The sequence below is a fragment of the Alosa pseudoharengus genome, unplaced genomic scaffold, assembly GCF_046254945.1.
Source record: "Alosa pseudoharengus isolate Yale_2024_CS ecotype anadromous, Long Island Sound unplaced genomic scaffold, YU_APseudo_1.1 YU_APseudo_1.1_scf_6, whole genome shotgun sequence".
Lineage (NCBI taxonomy): Eukaryota > Metazoa > Chordata > Actinopteri > Clupeiformes > Clupeidae > Alosa > Alosa pseudoharengus.
Genome location: NW_027468848.1, coordinates 13,381,529 through 13,395,755, shown reverse-complemented (window position 1 = coordinate 13,395,755; position 14,227 = coordinate 13,381,529). Strand labels below are relative to the sequence as shown.

General features: G+C 41.5%; 1 protein-coding gene across 1 annotated transcript; it reads right to left on the bottom strand.

Moving 5' to 3' along the window:
• Positions 1 to 4,266: 4,266 nt before the first annotated feature.
• Positions 4,267 to 5,670, bottom strand: LOC143106809 (uncharacterized). Its single transcript, XM_076271285.1, has 2 exons — positions 5,360 to 5,670; positions 4,267 to 5,110 (listed from the first exon to the last, which is right to left on the bottom strand). Exons 1-2 carry the CDS (start codon positions 5,668 to 5,670, stop codon positions 4,267 to 4,269), a joined length of 1,155 nt encoding a protein of 384 aa, XP_076127400.1.
• Positions 5,671 to 14,227: the final 8,557 nt, after the last annotated feature.

The following is a 14,227-nucleotide window of genomic DNA, read 5'->3' as shown; positions in this document are numbered from 1 at the left end:
GAAATTGAGGGATGGTGGATGCTAACTGGCTGAAGCTAACCCTGCAAATCCTGACCCCCTGGCTAAATGGGTGGCCTATGGGTGTTAACATGTGTTACTTATGCCATAATAATAATAATAATAATAATAATACATTTTGGGGGTAAGTGCCAAAAAACATTGGTCAATAAGATTACTTTGCAACATTGTAGTCTGGCTTTCACCAGACCGAGCTCAATCTTTTAAGATTGATCACACTTTTAAGATTGAACATTAGTCTGGGGAGTCCACTGTGTAATTTATACTGCACAAGAGGTGTGATCAACGGGCATAGTTCAAATGACTCTGTACGCAATTGGAAAGTCATTCACCAATCTGACCAACGAACCGGGTGACATTTGCAGAGCGACGCGAAAACTCCAGGCTCTCCCGCTATCGTCATCGTTTTAAACCTGCCAACCTAAACCTGCCAATAGCGCGCCAGATGGATAAGCCCCCCGCAAACGTGTAACGGAAGCAGGAGACGTACAGGTTTCCAGCCTGAGCTGCAGGGCGGAAAAGAACCCACCGTCAGATCAGGCTGAGTTCACTTAGCCTAGCAACATTGCATGTATCATTGTCTAAAGTGACTGTGACCCATAGGCTTAGTAGGTCAGTTTCAAGTGGGCAGAAAGTCCTACAATGAGAATTTTCTCCTTTATCTTGATATTTATTCAGTGTTTTATCTAAGCATTGCAGACTGAGCTTAACAATAGGAGTGAATGTGAAGAGAGTCTGGGTTAATTAGATAAGAGAGAGATTTCCTCCTGAGTGGGGATCAAAGTATGTTTTCAGAAACTGTCAAGGGCACTTTTTTAAAGAGATGTTTCTCATGACTAAGCATTTTTTTTATTACTTTGATATGGTAATTATTTCAAAAGTTGATAAATAGTTAGAGTTTAATAATGATGTTGAAGAGCTAGGGGAACAAAGATGAAAAAAATCTGCCCCAAAGTGACCCACAGTAAGTAGGCTGAGAGCAGATTTGCAAGTGCTGAGACTAAACAACAACAAGGCAAATTACTCAGAACATGGTGGCTGGAGAAGCCCATTAGTAACATGATCCTCATGACACTGAATGGCTTCCTACTGCTTTCTCCATTTCACTCATCCATACTGTATTGTTGCGCCCATATAAGGTGATCCATATTATTCAGATCTGGGTTAAGAGAGAGGCAAGGCAACTATTTATGACACAATACACATATTTGTTGTGTATTATGCTACATTAAGTACATTGTGTATCAGCAGAGATGTTATGAGGGAGAACTTTGGTTATCACAGCAATCGGCTGGATACACCCAGCTGTTCTAAAGCTGACCTCTCACACATGCACGGCAGGTATTCAAAGGATGTAAAGTCACCAAATGATAACTGATTGCACTGAAAAGACATGATTGAGGAAAATTGTTGCTGTCCCCGCCTCTTTTATTTACTCTGGTAGCACTCAAAAACTGACATTTTGGGGAACTGATTCGATGAGGGTAGTAGCACTGTTTGCTTGATCTTAAGTTCATTTTAGAGGAGGCTGAGCTTCCCCTGTAGTCTTTGAGCAATCACCTCTGATATAGTCGTAGCCTACTATGTGCATCTACCAGTGGTATTAAATGGTTCCTTGAGTGTTGATGAGAGGCCTGTCTGGCAAAGTAGCCTAGGCTACCTGAAGAAAATCCCACCCGATGCTCTATCTCCAACCAAAGCGGCTTGTCTCACCAAACGAAACACTCTGGTTTCAACAATCTCCTTCTCTGTGTAAACCAACTTGGGCAAATGCTGTCAGAAATGTGCCAAGAGGCAGGGGGCGAAGGTGAGAGGCCTTCACGAACCACAGGGCAACAGCGGTGCAGAAGCTAACTGTTATCATAGGCAGGGCACGGGTAAGTGCATCTCGCAAATTCAACATGTTATTTGCAATGTTCTTGTGCCATCTAGGCAATTAGCATAACTCTATATATAAAAAAAAAAAAAACTGTTTTCTAGATCGGAAAGCATTCTTGTGAGCCACTGGCGACACTCACTGGACAGCAGAAGGGGGCGGAGTCACATTTAAGGGGACCACGACTATCAGACAGCCAAAACACTGAGAACAGATGTGCATTAGGCCTACTGCAGCCTCCACTGACCATGAACTGCAGACATATAGCCTATCAACGGTTAGGCAAACTAACGTCTACAAGTAGCCACACTCCGCTACAATGTGGAATGTTCATTGCCTGGCAACTCAACAACAAACAACAACAAAAGCTCTAGCTGAAACTGTTTTTTGTGTCAGAGATGGTCTGAAAAATAATGGAACTCTTGTATAAATGTGTATAACACAATTTTGTTTCATCTAGGAAACGCCATAGCAAACCCTTTACAGAGGTTAAAAGTAGATTAAAACGGCATATTATTTTTAATCTCACATAGGCTACACACGCCGTCTCCCTGTCTTTAATGCACCTGTATGTATTGCATGGTTGTTCTGCATGGTGTATTTGTTCACCTGGGAACATGATCAATATGGAAGGGTAGGCTATAGCAAGACATCCTACAATGTGCAATTTTCCTTTCCAATCCGGCATGTCCTGGTAATGCTGTTAACAGTGACTATGAAGCTAATGTTGGCCAATAGTGACCCAAGGAGGAGTGTGCAGTGCAGAGGCTTATTCAACTAGAATGTTTACACTTCCATGATCAAGTATGCTACAGCTTACAATAACAACACAACAAAAATAAAGACAGTATCATTTTGAAAAGTTTTTATTGTCAGCACTAATCTCACTACAGCACAGGAGCAGATTAGTTCAATTGACCATCAAACATTTTAATATTAACATGCTGGTGCAGACACCTCAATGACAGCATGAGAGATGACACCTGAGTAAATGTCTTTCCAAACTGAGAATGCATATATGGTCTCTCCTCTAAATGAATCCTCTGATGTACCTGGTAAATGACACTAGGGATGTGAATTTCTGGCAAAAAGCACATTCGACAATCGAGCAAAAGTCGACACACACTCACAATGACAGAAATGGAGGCCAATTTCATCTTTAGCATTTGTCATCAAACTAACTATTAATTGAACAAGTAACATGTTCTCTCGTTTTTTTTACATAGTAGGCCTATGGTAGGCCAATTGGAAGAAACAAAAAACAATAAGCACGATAGCGCATTTCTGCATCGCCAAACCAGATGCTTGTTAGATAAAAAGAAAATGTTACCATGCAGCCTACTTTAACAAATTAGTTTCAATCAATGTAAATATTCACAGCCTTACGGTTAGGCATGTCATATTCTTGTTAAAAAAGAATGAGCATGTCAACATGTTCAGGGAGGAAACGCAAGCGCAACCTATTAACAATTACCGCTGGTAGTCCAGCTGTGGAGAACACCCACTCGGATGGCACAGAAGTTGCAGGCATACTCAAGTAGGAGATTGCTAACTTTGCCAGGTGGGGATATTTTTTCTCGTTGTCCTTCCACTATGTCATGGGGTAAGCGTTCATTGGTGGGCATATGTCTTGGCAGTATTGCAAGAGTTCGGTTCAGAGTCAAAAAGGAAACGTCAGCGACCACAGCTTGCGAGCGTGAACACAAGGCTGAAATGGGAAAGTTTCCATCCGAAGACTGATTCTGAAAACGCGAAATGAACTGCACGTTATATATCGCACACTGCAACGAGTTAGTATTGCTGTGTTAACCCTGTTCGGTTCCACTTGCATGTGAGAAATCTTTCTCACATATGAAAAATATAAAGACAAACCTGAGCTCACGTTTAAGGGCTGAGTGTTGTGTTGTTAACTATGATGTTACTTTTCATACCAAAGGACACTGGAAAAATAGGGGGTGGTGTTTAGCGTACATGGGAAGCCTAAGGTCTATACTTCTGTCATTCCACTTTACATTTCAAGTTACTTGCACATTAAAACTAGTAGAAAATGTAGGCTATTTAAAAATCCTCTGTTGAATGAAAGTAACTGTACGTTAAATATCCAAACTTTTCCTTGTAACCGTCTTTATGCGGCTCTTCTCAGATTAAATAATAAATTTGGTAAAAGTGGCTCTCCAGGCAAAAAAGGTTGCAGACCCCTGATGTAGCCTATACAACACAGGTAGCCTAGGGGGTTTCATTCATGTTAGCGACAGGGAAATACCCTGCTGCGCGATCTGTGACAATAGGCGCAGCGTGAATTAGCCAACATATTGGAATTGCGATATTCGAAAAAGCTATTTTAAGATCAAAATTCGCACACAGTTGACTATTCAAAGATCGCGACTCATGCCTACTGCACACCGATATGGTTTTTCTCCAGTATGTGTTCTCTGATGGACAGTGAGCTCTGCCCTTGATCTGAAAGTCTTTCCACATTCTGCACACGGATTTGGCTTTTGCCCAGTATGCATCATCTGGTGTGTCTTGAGGTGAGTTGCCTGATTAAAAGTCTTACCACACTCTGAACACCGATATGGCTTCTCTCCAGTATGTGTTCTCTGATGGACAGTGAGCTCTGAGCTTGATCTGAAAGTCTTTCCACACTCTGCACACCGATATGGCTTCTCTCCAGTATGTCTTCTCTGATGGACAGTGAGCTCTGAGCTTGTTCTGAAAGTTTTTCCACACTTTGAACACCGATATGGTTTTTCTCCAGTATGTATTCTCTGATGGACAGTGAGCATTGAGCTTGTTCTGAAAGTCTTTCCACACTCTGCACACCGATATGGTTTTTCCCCAGTATGCAGCCTCTGGTGTGTCTTGAGGTTACTTGACTGAGTAAAAGTCTTTCCACACTCTGCACACTGATATGGCTTTTCTCCAGTATGTATTCTCTGATGGAGAGTGAGCTCTGAGCTTGTTTTCAAAGTCTTTCCACACTCTGAACACCGATATGGTTTTTCTCCGGTATGTGTTCTCTGATGGATAGTGAGCTCTGGCCTTGTTCTGTAAGTCTTTCCACACTCTGAACACCGATATGGTTTTTCCCCGGTATGTGTTCTCTGATGGATAGTGAGCTCTGGCCTTGTTCTGTAAGTCTTTCCACACTCTGCACACGAATATGGTTTTTCCCCACTATGGATCATTAGATGTGTCTTGAGGGCACCCCCGTGACTAAAAGTCTTATCACAATGTGTACACCGATATGGTTTTTCTCCAGTATGTGTTCTCTGATGGACAGTGAGCTCTCTGTTGGTTTTGAAAATCTTCGCACATATAGCACACGGATATGGCTTTTCTCCACTATGGATTTTCTGGTGTAACTTGAGAGTAGACAAATGAGCGAAAGTCTTTTCACAGTCTGAACATTGATAACACTTTTCCCCAGTATGCGTCCTCTGGTGTATCTTGAGCTGAACCAACATTCTGAAAGTCTTTCCACAGTCTGAGCACCGATATGGCTTTTCCCCATTATGGATCATCCGGTGTTTCTTGAGACTACCTGCATCAGTAAAACGCTTTCCACACTCTGAACACGAATATGGCTTTTCCCCAGTATGTATCCTCTGGTGTTTCTTGAGATCCCCCGCCTGAGTAAAAGCCTTTCCACACTCTGTACACGGATATGGCTTTTCTCCAGTATGTGTTCTCTGATGGACAGTGAGCTCTCGGTTGGTTTTGAAACCCTTCCCACATGTAGCACACTGATATGGCTTTTCCCCAGTATGGGTCATCAGATGTATCTTGAATTGACCTAGGTGAGTAAAAGGCTTTCCACACTCTGAACACCGGTATAGATTTTCTCCAGTATGCATCCTCTGGTGTATCTTGAGATCACCCACCCTAGTAAAAGTCTTACCACACTCCGAACACTGATATGGCTTTTGTCCAGTATGTGTTCTCTGATGGCCAGTGAGGTTTCCGCTGGTTTTTAAATCCTTCCCACGTGTAGTACACTGATATGGCTTTTGTCCAGTATGCGTTGTCTGATTTGGGTTGAGATCTGACCCCCTCTTGAAACTCTTCACATTTGCAATCCTTTCAACAGCTGTAATATAAGAAAATAATTAAAACATAATAATCTCTTTTCCTCCTCCTGCAGCAATGAAATTTTTATCTTTCTTCATTTACATGAAGTCAAGAGTAGAAGACCATGTGCTAAAGAATGTTAAATGCATCCTATGATTTAAATATTCTCATAAAATAGTATATAAATAACTCATCACACCCCTCCATGTTTTCTAATGCAAATGCAATTTTTTAAGAATCAAACTTGTAGGAGAGTCATCATGGTCATTTTCTCTTTAAAGGTGCTCTAAGCGATGGTGGACAATGTCACTTCTGTTGACTTTCAAACAAAACAGAGAGCTAGCTCGCTACTTCCTCCACCTCCCTCCCGTGCTGTTCCCGTGCAATTGAAACTTTACTAAACGTGCATCTGGTCTGTGATTTGCTGGAACAGTTTGTTATGTTTTCATGGGCTAGGTTTGCCCAGGTTGTTTTTGTTGCCGTTCTTGGAGCCTGGTCTGTCCACAGAGATCGCATTTTTTTCAGGGTATTCAGGGTATTCAGGACACAGACAGCTAGCGGTTGTTTAGGTGATGTTTGCAGTAAGTGACATGAAATGTTTTAGCCTAAAAAACACGTGGCATCGCTTAGAGCACCTTTAAGACACATTGTGTTCAGATTCTTCTTCTCGTTTTGGCAAGTAGCCGTATAATAAGAGGGGTCATGTATTGTACAATTTTTGGAGCCATGATTTTATCGGGCTCGAAACAACTAATCAACAATAATCCCACAGATCAACAGATTAATCAACTATGAATGTATACGAGTAATCGTTACTTGCAGTGTGTGTGAGAGTGTTTGCGTTTGTGTCTCTCTTACTGGTCTCAGGCTGTTCTTTTTCTCCATTGGTCTCCATGTCTCCCTGTCCTTGTGGTCTACAGCAGTCCACCAGCACCACTGATACCCTTTTCATCTCGGCCAGAGACACGGGCACTGTAGGGGAAGGGCCAGTTTAAGAGTTGTTTATTGTAAACTTCTGTGCAATGTGCAAATGTTGGACCATAACCAGTGTATGTCAAATGTGGCATCTACCATTTAAGCAATAAGCCCCGAGAGGCCGTAGGTTACACTGATTTTACAACAGCTATTGGGTTGTTGTTAGGCACAACGCGCTAGCGGAGTGCCTAAACCCCCTCCCCCTTAGCTGTTGTGAAATCAGTGGAACCTAAGGACTCGAGTGGCTTATTGCTTTTCTAAAACTGTTGCTATAAATACCTGGCAAAGTTTCATACATTAAAGGCAAAGCAATGAGAAATGTAACGATTTATTCATAGATAATCATTCTTCCGCCAAGAAATATATTTCCTCTATCTGAATGGTTGCCAAGCAACGTTGAGACACAGCTACTTTAACTTTTGCATGAAGTTATGGTAGGCTAGCGCAGTAATATAGAATGAAATGCGGTCAAGGTGTATGTTTACAACGGCATCGAACGTGATTCAGCCAACCACAATCAAGGACCGGGCCTATCAGTTTTAGATAAATCTTAAAATAATGGCCTTTAATAACTTTTCATTTCCCAAGTAAGTTACTACAGTTCTTAGCTTTGTCTGGGTTCTGCCCAATTAACACAGCCAAGGACTGGTGTGTGTGTGTGTGTGTGTGTGTGTGTGTGTGTTTCTAATTTTTTACTGGTCTCTGCATCTCCGTTGGTCTGCGTCTGCATGTCCGTCCCTCGCTGTCCTTGTGGTTTACAGCAGTCCACCAGCACCACTGATAGCCTCTTCATCTGGGCCAGAGACATGGGGTCTGTAGGGGACGGGTCAGTTTTGAATTCGACTACAGAGCAAATATTGGAGCATAAATTGTATGCTGTATGTTGGAGCATAAACACTGCAAAAAACTGCTTGTGAAACCCAATAATTATTAATCGTATTGATACAAACATTAAGTTGGTATTGTTTTTCATATAAAACCTTACCAAGAGCTTTCTCGTGAAATAATTTGAAACTAATAAGAGTTTGACTTATTTTAAGACATCTTACCAAAACAAATGTGCTTTTTTTTCTTGATAACTCGGTTTATTTGTATACATACAATGACAATTATGATTGAATGTACTTGGCCTGGGTGGGCATGTCCATGGATTAACCTGCCCAAAGTCCCCATGGGAGTGGGTGGAGGTGGGAACTGTATGGTGATGGTGTAACAAACTCTAACACCTTCCAAAAGAGAGGGCTAGCCTACAAGACGCATCAAAAGGTGCAGGGAGGCTACTATTTATACTACGCTGGCAAGCAATGTAGTGAACATGAGTTGAATGACAAAAAGTAAACATGGATCGTTCACTCAATAATCCCAGGAAGTTATCAGATAAAGGCACACGGATCCAAACAGTTGCATTAACCTCACTGGCGGGTTAGAGGTCCGCTACGTTCATTCATTCATCCATTCAACAAAACAAAGTGCACACGTCGCACCTTGACCTTCAACCCAAATTTCCCCGAAACAAATCAATTATAAAGAAATAGCTCAACAATTCAAGACACCGTGATAACTAAATCACCGAGAAATGCAAATAATACAATGCCATTTTAGGTAGTGGCAGCTCTTCCGCGAACGCAGAAAGAGACTCGGCGGTCCTGTTTCAAAAACCCCGCGGCCTGCATGTTCTTTGTTTGCAATCACCATACTCACCATCCATATTAGAAACGAAATCCTCAAATATAACGAAAAAATGCCAAATGTAGAAAGATATCATAGGTCCTAGAAAAGAGGGCAATCCTAGTACGACAAAACTCCACACTCGCGTAGTCCAACTTAACCAACACCAGGCCTACCTGATTGCGCTGCCCTAGGTATGTTACAGATGTCATCTTACCAGTGTACAAGTGGTAGGCCTACTACGAAAACCCGGAAGTTACGCAAAATTACGCAACGACACGCCCATTCCAAGTCGTCTGAGGAGAAGTGATGCTGCTATCCATTTTAGTTAGGGAAAGTTAGGCATTTTTTTCGCCCATCTGCAAAAAAATGTCTTACCAATAGCTGTTTTTACTGTGTTCCTATAGGTGTCTAGTAACACCTCCCAATTTATCCATGGTCAAATCCTCGGGGAAACACCTGGAGAGCCCATCAAGTTTGGGGAGCTCAGAGAATGGGCGAAAATAATGAACATTTAACATTATAGAATTTTTTTCTTTACCAATGTTAGCGTTTGATATGCCTAACAAGGGGTTTTTAGGGGTAGGCTACAGAATCTATCCCAGCCATTAGTTTTGAGTAAAAATTACTCCAAGTCCATAAAGCATATCCTACATGTTAGATAAACCTATTCGTAGACTGTCGGCTGAGGGAAAAAAGAGAGATTCTCTCGCTCTGCCCGAGTGGACATGTGTATGGTGGAGATATAGGCTAATCAAACAGGTAGTCTGATTTAACACTGCAAAACAGAAGCAGCAGCTGGCAATAGGCGTGTTCGTCTTTATGCAGATCTGACTTGGTGTGATGCATCACATCAAGTCAGATCTGCACAGATCTGCATGAAGACGAACACGCCTATTGGAAGTCAATGAATAATTTCCGGGTCACAGCAATCAGAAAAAAAAATATATCAAAATCAGTTTTGGCCCTGTGGCTGTTTTTTACATGTTTTACGTTTGACCATGAAATCTGAAAATGTCTGAATAACTAGATCAGGGATGGGCAACGTTGATGATAAGAGAGGGCCACAACATTTTCTTGTTGCTGTTAGAGGGCCAGATGTGACTGCGCATGTCCACCACTGGGATATCAGGAATCAGGAATATTACTGTATATGGGTGATTCTCCAACTATGGTACTTTTTGGACCTGAACATTTTCAGAAAATGAAACATTTTTAATTAAAATATTACTGGCATAATTTGTTTCCCCAGTATGCCTAGATACCTGCCCTGAAGTTGGCTGTGCTGATTTTTATGGAATAATATGTATTTTTTGACATTTTTCCAGACAATGGCAAAAGCAATGGTCATTTCCACAACCGAACAAAAACAAGCCAACCTGTCTACCTATCACTAACATGGAGACAGATGTGGAAAAGACGGTCGTGGAAATGACATTTTCCCACTTTCCCTCTAATATCTCATGTTTGACTAGCCTGTTAGTGTTAGTTTTAGAGTTAGCCTTAAATAATCTCAAATTACACCTAATGAAATGGTAAAAATCCAGAATTTTTCCCATCGGAATGAATTATGAGCGGTTCAGAAATGACGTACAATAAACATACTCGCGGTATTTCTCATATTTACCTTGATATATCTCCTATAAATAACCTCTGCTGGGATCATTCTTTCATTCAGCCATGTGGATCCCTCTGGAGTGTCAGTTGCTATGGTTAATAAGTATACAAATCTAGAATACTGAGCCTGGGATTGCATTTTATGCAGAGGTGTGGAAATGACGGTGAACCCAAGGGACAAGTGTTTAACATGTTTAAAATATGCCAAATCGAAAAGAAATATAAAAACAAATAGTAGATTTGAATGAATTGGGTTATAATGCATACTTTCTGTTTGAATTTAAAATTATATCAGTATTAGATTTTAAGTGAGATAAGGTCAAAGACCCAAAGTCTGGCCTAGGGACAGAGGCAAAATAGTAAAAAACGCATATAAAATGTCTTATATTTTATAAAAAACAACATAATTGAACAATGATTTTTTATATATAGGTTCCCCTAAATATGTAGTAAGTGTGAAAAAAATAAAAAAGTAGAAATGTTTTTTATTTTTTTAAATATATGTCAAGGACAGAAAAAGTACCATAGTTGGAGAATCACCCATATACAGTATGTCTGTACGGATTATGATCGGAATATGTTCTATACTTAAATACATTTTTAATATTGCTTCTATTCATCAATGAACTTGAAATAAACATGCCCTCTCCGAAAAGTTTATCCGCCACCGTGCCTAACACGCTCCTGCTCAATGGTGTCCCTCTTTAAGAAGGTCATCTGACTACATAAATTCCATATTTAGTAAGTAATTACACAAATATATTTCAATATATAATGAAAATATATTTTTGTATTTTGAATTGGGACTGGGGATTGTGGGATATGAGGTGTGAACTGAGGTGATGGGGTAGGAGAGGATGGGGTGGAGGTGTGAACTGAGAGGTGATGGGGTAGGAGGATGGGGTGGAGGTGTGAACTGAGAGGTTATTGGGGTAGGAGAGGATAAGTTAAAAGGGTAAGAGTACCATGGTGTCCTAGAGAATAAGCGCTTTCAGATATAACCTCCGGAGTACATGCTAATACTTGAAGTAGGCTAGTCAAGTAAGCAAACGGTATGTGTGCTTCGAATAAACACATTTATCTGTTTTCAACGTTATGTACCAGAATTACTTGCCTATAGAACCCCACATCTGGTTTGCGTTGGAGAGAGAGCATGCACAAACTTTATGGTAGGCTACCAGCCAATTCAGTAGGCTAACTCAAGACTGCAAGGCCATCATACAACGTTTTTAAGCAATAAACAAAATACTAACATAACAGTGAAGTTGTTCGTTTTTTCATGGTTTATTTTTTCCAAAAGCATCCTCTCCCCTTGTGTCTATTGCTTTTACGTAAGGAGCTTGTAACAAAGTTGGCTTTTCTTCGTTTTCATTTTCTCTAGGCATATATGCTCAACAAATATCAGCGAGCTCTGCGAGGTATCAATGAACAGAAAACCGTGTTGGCTAACAATTTATTAAATACTCCTGTTATTGTCGTCAACGACGTCGCTGTAGGCTACTGCCTTTTCAGCGCCTTCTGCTTGTTGATTCAGTCTTTTGAATTCGTTTGGCCTTGCCATGCAGTTGTAGGCTACAACTGCCGTTCCCTTCATGTGTTCTATCAAAATGTTGTATGCCCCCATGGACAGTAGCTCCGTGATGTTTGCATCTTTCCAGGTATTTTCCAGAGATTTTCTGGACAGCATTATGCCACTCCATCATAACACTGGCATTAAAGTCAGATCTAACCACATAGAGGCACGAAAGAAACGTCACCAACACGCCCTCTCACTAGGTGTGATCTTAACCGCATGTTCTACACTTCATTCAGACACAGCACATTTACATAATGTCCGGAGGAAATACTAGGGGGGGGGAGTAGTATAAACACCGGGTGAATTCGGACTTTCACATGACCGGTTATATCGTTCAGATATACGGACCCACCGTTTAACATCGGCAGAACCTCCGGTCTTACACGTATATCTGAAAGCGCTTAATGTTTCCACCATCCAATCAATCTTTCCGTCTGACCATTAGATTTGCGGGTGCTAACCAGACGACAAACGTTGGTTCCAACATACTTTTACTCCACTCATACTCCCACTTCAGATTCGAGGATATGATGGAGCCCAGAAACTTGAATAAGTCCACATTTGAGATTTGGCTGTTGGATATTGTGTGTGTGTGTGTGGGGGGGGGGAGTGTTGCGCTTCAGGTTGTGTTGACTGCACCAGAGCACCAACTTATCAATCTCTTGCCGATATGCAGACTTGTCACCATGCTGGATGAGCTGGATCAGTGGCAAGGGCTTAGGTTTGGTCTGAGCTTTAGTGGGGACACCTACTACCCCCCCCCCCCCCCCCCCCAAAAAAAAAAAAAGCCACTCAACTCTTTCACCAGCCACTTTAGATATACATAATATACAGATATACAGAATATATATAAAATGATTAAAATTATGTGCTACTGTCCAACTACTATCCATGATTGAAATGTGTTACTGTCCAACTTGATATAACTATACTGTGTAGCATACATAATCTGATTTTAATATGTACAGATATGTAGGCTATATTTAACATTTAACATTTATTTTTTATTTGGTCTGTTATGAAATCATGCATTGACCCATTTAAGCATAGCTCAGTTAAGAAACTTAAATACATGCATGCTTAGCATTTTGTGAAAAGAAATCATTAAGGCTACATTGACAAACCGTGAGCTGCCTGTATATTCTCTGATTCTAATATTTACAGATATCTAGGCGATGTAAGCACAGCTCAGTTTTAAGAAATGCTTAAAGCCGAAAGACCATGTTGAATTTTGCTACAATTTATTTCAAAACCGGATTACTCTGGAACAGCTAACTATACACGGGAATGCATTACACATCTGTGTTCAGTAAGGTCTGCTGTTTATTCTGATATATGGTTTGTCATGTGTTGCGGGAAGAGTGTGTAGGCCTACGATATTCCACCGAGACGAATGGATGTGGAGATGGGCGCAGAGAATAGTTATTTTTCTCGCGAACTGTGTATCACAGCAAATAGTGGCTAGCCAGCACAGTTTGAAAGCTGAGAAAAGGCTCTTTCATGTGACACATGTGTGATGAGTAACCTACTTCTCGAGGAGTTCAACAGAGAGGAATGGGTGAATTTGGACGCACTTCATATGCCTTGTAGTGAAGTGAAGTGAAGCTGAAGCGCTGCGCCATGCTGCGCAGGAGATTGCGGCTCACTGGTAGTTATTATAGGTAACTTCAAATCAGCACGATTTACCCTTATAGGCTACTGCACATTACAAGATCTGTACGAGATGATCCGCAGCACTGAAGTGAGAAATGATTTAACTCTTTGTGTAGCGCATGTGAGCACTTTTTTCCCCATTTCAACCTGAATATTGGTGGGGACATTTCAGTCGTAATTGGACATTGGTGTGGACACGTCCTTCGGTCCCCACGCAAATCTACGCCCCTGATCAGTGGTGTCGTCTGCAAATGTGAAATGAGCTTGACAGCTGGGTCCTTCATTACAGTCACAGTTACAGGTAGTTTGTGTAGAGGGAGAAGAGTAGTGGGGACAGGACACACCACTGTGGCGTTCAAAGGCCACAGGTCTGTAGTCGTTCAGTCCAGTGAACTTGGGGACTTGGTAATGATGATGGTGGAGTTTTTGAAGCATGAGGGGATTTCACACAGCTCCAGTGATCTCTTGAATACTTGTGTGAAAATTGGTGCTAGCTGGACAACACATGCCCTGAGACAGGAGGGAGCTACACCATCAGTGCCTGGTGCTTTACGGACATTTTGCCTCTGAAAGAGACGGCAGACATCCTGTTCACAATGAGTGTGGAATGGATTGAGTGCCGGGGGATGGGGGTAGCCAGGTGAGAAGTGGGGGCTGCAGTTGGTCTGGAGTGGGGGAGGAGTGTAAGTGTCTCCCTCTCAAACCTGCAGTAGAAGCCATTCATGTCACCAGCAAGGCCAATGTTGGCCTCAGCAGTGGGGGTTGGTCTCATA